This window comes from Aplysia californica, unplaced genomic scaffold, assembly GCF_000002075.1.
Source record: "Aplysia californica isolate F4 #8 unplaced genomic scaffold, AplCal3.0 scaffold00088, whole genome shotgun sequence".
NCBI lineage: Eukaryota > Metazoa > Mollusca > Gastropoda > Aplysiida > Aplysiidae > Aplysia > Aplysia californica.
In genome coordinates, this window is record NW_004797358.1 from 965,240 (window position 1) to 971,411 (window position 6,172).

Below are 6,172 nucleotides of genomic sequence, written 5' to 3' on the forward strand. Positions count from 1 at the left end.
AGAGAGAGAGAGAGAGAGAGAGAGAGAGAGAGAGAGAGAGAGAGAGAGAGAAGGGGAGGGGTGGGAGGGAGGAAGAGAGGAAGGGGGAGGAGAATAAAAGTTTCTCTGTGTTTACATAGACCTAAAGTTGCGTGAAACAAGAATTTAATTTTATAATTCGGGACCAAAGTGCGCGTGCGCGCTTGTTCCGGCGTGTGTGCAGCCACCACGGTGGCTAATGGATATATTCCTATGAATATTTTGGCTTTAGCAGAAAATTTGTTTTCATAGATAGTTGACTTGATAATCAACAAAAGAACAGCAGAAGGGTTAGCCTGCTCTCCTTCCCAACAAAATGATAGACTAGCCAGAGCCTAGCCTTGGCCTAGCCGCGGCGTATTATCATGGTCTCAGGCCTCGGCTTGCTCAACGATGTGATGAGATGTGAACATGATGGGAATCCCCGAGAGAAGGATTCCTTTGGTGTTGACTGTTGATTGTAAACCTTAAAACTATTGGTCTATTTTGCACTTCCGTGGAATATTTTGTAACAGGGAATGTCATTGGCTCTTTACTGTATATAACCCTTTGACACGCGCTCTGTCGCTGTCTCGTTCTCTGCTACCGGTTGTAATTCAGGACCGCCCGACGTACACAAGGTAGAGGCAGGATTGTGTTGTGTAACTGTACTTTCAGCTGGTCAAAAGTATTTCTCTATGCTTATTTGATTTTAGAAGTTTCCTTTATCATCTTTATTGGCACAGCCTCCGATTAGATAGGCTTTTACCTTGACTTGATCTTTAGATCTAGAATCTAGCCAAGCTTAACTTAAGATTAAGATTAAGAGTTAGAGGCCTCTAGCCTGGGTTTGTTGAGAGTGGGAAATGCGCGCCAAAGACGAGTAAAAAGAAGAAAACAAGGACAAAAAAACCCAACAAATCATATGTCTGCAGCTGTTCCGAGTCACATGAGGCGTTCACCACAAGGCTAATTGTACTAAATAAACCTAGATTCTAGAATTTAATAGTTTTTACCAAGACAAACTTTAATTTATCATTTAGAATCTAATCTAGATATATTAGATCTAGATCTAGATTTAGATATCTAGATCTAGATATCTAGATCTAATCTAGTCTAGATTCTATACATCTAGATCTAGATCTAGATCTAGACTAGATAGATCTAGAAATCTAGATCTAGACTAGATCTAGTATAGAGATCTAGATCTAGATCTAGACTAGATCTAGATCTAAAATCTAGATTTTAGATTAGCCTGAGAGTGAGAGTCTAGCCGCCGTAGACAGTCTAGCCGTAGATCTAGAATCTATTCTAGATCTAAATCTAGATCTAGGGAAACTATAGGCTATACTAAGGCCGGTGATCTTATACTTTAGCACTTCAAATTCTTCAATTGAGGACTTCCGAAACGAGCGACCACTATTAGATCTGTATCTAGATATATCTAGATCTAGATCTAGATCTAAATAGAATCTAGATTTATATATCATCAAGATTATACTCAGTGGCTTCCAAAATCATGATGGAAGACCGAAAACCACTGTTATACGATCTGTTCATATGACAAATTCTAGATCTATGGGAAAAATTTGTTGGTCAGTCGAGAAGAGGACCAAAAAAAAAAGAACAAAAAAACTTTCAGAACCAGGATTCGTACCCACGCTCATAAAATAATGGTTTGGCCTCAAACGCAGACGCGCTGTTCCTTCGGCTATCGCATCCAACAACAAAAGGTAGATTAGCTTCATATAACACAGACAGCGTTTTATTTAGAACTGGCGCTAATCGCAACGTGGCGTTTCATTTAGCATTGGCGCTAATGGCAACGCAGCGTTGCAAAAATAGGCACTTCCTTTTAAAAAATCAACTCAAACTCACCCTCAAGTTCAAGGGTCTGTGAGTCTGTGGTGGAAGCAATGTTGTCCATTGCATCATACTACTTTTGTAACTTGATAGTGCTGCTGAGCAGATAGATAATCTAATAATAATAGATAATAGATAGCATTTGTATAGCGCATATCCCTGCTCAACAGCAGGCTCTATGCGCTTTACACTATATTATTACCCCAGCAGACCATAGTACACTCCGAAACATTCTCAGCTTCCCGGGAAGCATCTAGATTTAGATCTAGATCTAGAATCTAGATCTAGAATCTAGATACTCCATTATTTTGAAGAACGAATCCCTTTGAAGAAAAGTTTTCCCTGCTTTTTTTTTTTTACACAGTGATCAAGTCTCTTTATCATCATGTTTGAACGATAGAAATCTAGATGTACGATCTAGATCTAGGTCTGTAAGTTTTTCTACCAGTTCAAATTTTTAGAGTGGAAAAATCTCAAGAGTGGTGTTGGAGGAAAATGCCTTGTTATCAGTGATGGCCTATTTTTGTGTGTAACTGGGTCAAGGCTGAAGTTCAAGACAGTGCTATCTCTGTGGAGATTTTTTTGTCATTGTGACCTTTCACTACTTTCAGACTCTCCACTTTCATCATCTTTGCTTTTTTATATCATTGTGGAACGGTGTTAAAATAGTGAAAGGTTAGGCCTTACTGCTAAATGGACTTTTTAAAGTTTGCAACTTTGCATTTGGGGTCATGGAGCACTTAATTAGGCCTACACTTTTTATAAATATAAATTAAATTTGTTCAGTCCCAGGATAAAAAATGAGATGGTGAATTGCGATTGTTAAAATAATTTGACTTCTGGTCTAAGGCAAATTTTATGTCGCCAAGTGAAAGTTCTCTGCGCGAGAGCAGAAGAGGATGGGGGTTTTTTTGGTAGTAGATCTACCTTTCAAACCTTCGAAAATGTTATTTTTAGTGCACAAAATATTTCTTCCAAATTTTAAGGCTTGGACTCTTGTTGTGTTACATGAGTTGTTTTTTTAACTAGGCCAGGCTACAAAATATTTTGATGGCAGCTGACCGGTGTTATGTCAGCAAAATTGAAAACGGAAGAGCTGTAAATCAAAGTTAAAAAAGGCTTTTTTTTCCCCGCTATAATGCTTTTCTGTTTGTTTTTTGTGCAAAAAAAAGCATCATGTCAGGTGACTGGAATCTTCAAGATGACATCTCTGTGGACGATCCAGAGATGTGTGAGCTCATCAAGAAAGAGAAAGATAGGCAACGGAAGGGTCTGGAAATGATTGCATCAGAAAACTTTGCCAGCAAGTCTGTTCTCCAAGCCTTGGGTAGTTGTCTCAACAACAAGTACTCTGAAGGACAACCTGGACAGAGGTAATGAAACAACATATTCCATAGTCATATTCCATAGTCAGGGACAGTAATTGTAACTTGTTTCAGAACAGATGTTTACTTTTCACTGACATAGAACATGATAAACTATCCACATTATGTTATTTCTTTGTTACTTAAGTACAAGGCTGTTCACCTTTTTCATTTGAACAAAATGCCTTTTGCGTTTGTGGTACCAAGGAAAAGTTCTATGCATTATTGTTGATTTACAGTTCAGTCTTGGTAAGAGATTACAGCTCTTGCAGTACAATTATATATAACAAGTGACAAAGAATAGAAGTGTTTTGGGAGAGTAACATACAAGGAAAAGGAAGAAAGAAAGGGTGTATTGATGGTAAAAAAGGAGCAAACCGCACTAGAGCACTCATCAATCACCTACGTTGATTTGTTGTATGCTAATTATTTTTTTGATGTAGTACTGTTCGTATTGCAGTTTGGGGGCATAGTTATCTCATTCTCCAGGATAAACCTGAACTGACCCCTCGTGCCTGCATGCACATAGTAAAAACTTGAGAGACAAAATCTAGCCACTGATAATACGTCCCTCTACAAGTTTTTGTTTATTTGTATGTTGAATGTTTTTCATTTTGGTGAAAATTAAAAATTGCTTTTTGTCATGGCGTAAGGTTTTTTACCAAGAATAGTCAACGATAATTTAGCTGTCTCTATTCATTATTCATGTTCGAAATATTTTTGTTTCAGATATTACGGTGGAAATGAGATCATTGATCAGGTAGAGCGTCTTTGCCAGAAAAGGGCATTGGAGGCATTTAATCTCAACCCAGAGGAATGGGGCGTCAACGTACAGCCACTCTCTGGGTCTCCCGCAAACTTTGCTGTGTACACTGCTATGGTACAACCCCATGGCCGCATCATGGGTCTATACTTACCAGACGGAGGCCATCTCAGCCACGGTTTTATGACCAACCAGAAAAAAGTGTCAGCTACATCTGTGTATTTTGAGTCTTTCCCCTACAAACTTGACCCTGCTACTGGCTTGATTAACTACAATGAGCTGGAATCCAATGCAAAACTGTTTCTACCTTCAATGATCATCGCAGGTGTGTTTTCTGCATATATATATTCCTTCAGAATTAAATATTAACAGTTTTGAAGCTATGATTAAATGCAGTACTTTTAATAGATCTTTGTGTTGGTGTTCATGAAAATCTGAAATTTTCTTGGAAAATTTTCTTCTTTTGTAAAATTGATGATTATTGTGTCATCATAGAAGGAAACCTTTATTGTAAATAAACAGTAGTCTTGCCTCCTTTGCCCACCTATCATCTTTTACACCGTGCCAAAATACATTGAAGTTGAAGGTTCAAGGAAATAAGGGTGGCGAAATCTGTCAATGGACTCCTCAGGACCTTGACAGTCTTTTTCTTTGTATTTTGAAGGGCTATTTATTGCAAAGAGAGCGTTTGTGAAAATAACAACCGTTTGTTTGGTAGTGTATGTTGTCCGTTATCCTTTTTATTGCTGTATTTGCATGTTGCTACTTGTAAATGGGGTGCCATATTTGATATGGAGGTGCCCCCCCCCCCCCCCCCCCCAACCAATCCCACATTTTAGAATGTTATTCCATGGTTTAGAACGGTATGAAAGAGGATAAAAGGTATTGCACGTACAGTCAAAAGGTCTTTCTGCATTACTTCACATTGCTTGTTTCCCAGGCATCAGCTGTTACTCCAGAGACCTTGACTACAAGCGTTTTAGAGACATCGCTGATAGTGTCGGATCTTACCTTCTGGCTGATATGGCTCACGTCAGTGGTCTGGTAGCTGCAGGTGTTGCCCCAAACCCTTTTGAGTACTGTGATGTTGTGACCTCTACCACTCACAAAACTCTTCGCGGCCCGAGGTCAGGCCTGATCTTTTACAGGAAAGGTATGAACATTGCATTTTAGAAAGTTATTATGTACAATATGTCTGATTTTTTTGAGATGTAGAAAGCCGTATACACGCATAACATTGTTCAGTTTGAAAGCTTAGCATATGGTCAGATGGTAGTATATGAAACGGAGAAGACACGTCTTAATTAACTCTTTATCTCCGGTAAGCCGCGGCTCACGGTCTGAACTGCTGTGCCGATGAGCCACTGACTGCGGCTCGGGCACCTTTTTTTATGACGACTTCGGCATTATATTATTTTTTGGCATTTGCCGAAAACAGATTTCTTTTACCGGAAGTTCATTCATAAGATGAAGTACTATCATAATAGGTTCTCTAGTTTCGATTGAATGGCCTATTTAGTGACCTTTTTGTAATTTTAGATTTAGTACCAAACAAGGACCCTGTCATAGTGGGTTTACCCCCCTCGGAGATAAAGAGTTAAGAAGGATGAAATCCTGCTCCAGTCTGTGTTTCAGATCTGAATATATAATGTAGGCCTACATGATATATGCTGTATATTGCTCATTTAGATTTGTTTTGTGTCTTTTTTTAAAGTGTATTTACCAAAAAATATTGCTTTATGGGATCAATGCTCCCATGAGAAAAATTCATGATAATTCATCGTAAAAACATTTTCAGAATCACTTTTTGATTGTTTTGTTTTATCCTTCCTAAAATAGCATTCAGTGACCTGCCTTGTCATACCATCTTGGCATTTTGTCAACTTTTCATCATCCTTGAAAAAATGCCAAGATCTGTCTGAAGGCATAATGCAATTGCCACATGTCACAGAACACTCTTTGCTGTAAAAACAACAATGCCTTCTGTGCGAACTGTTATTTTTATGATATCATAAATTCTTTAAAGGTTTATGCTAAATTCGGTCACTGTTGTTGTAGTTCTGAACTGAATGTCAGTTTCAGGCATTGAAAATTCATTTTGCTAAAATAAAATTCTAGTGCAATAGTGCCACATGAGAGGAGCTGAAGATGAGATGATGGGGGTTCTTTAAGGAAAGATCTGATA

The 6,172-nt window shown here is 38.4% G+C and overlaps 1 protein-coding gene across 1 annotated transcript in view; it reads left to right on the forward strand.

The window, feature by feature from the left end:
- Positions 1–531: 531 nt before the first annotated feature.
- Positions 532–6,172, forward strand: part of LOC101847644 (serine hydroxymethyltransferase, cytosolic) — a 17,275-nt gene continuing 11,634 nt past the window's right edge. The window contains exons 1-4 of the mRNA XM_005094711.3: positions 532–638; positions 3,033–3,233; positions 3,954–4,312; positions 4,928–5,140. Coding sequence (XP_005094768.1) covers positions 3,037–3,233; positions 3,954–4,312; positions 4,928–5,140 — 769 coding nt within the window. The 5' untranslated portion in view covers positions 532–638; positions 3,033–3,036. The remainder of the gene's footprint in view (positions 639–3,032; positions 3,234–3,953; positions 4,313–4,927; positions 5,141–6,172) is intronic.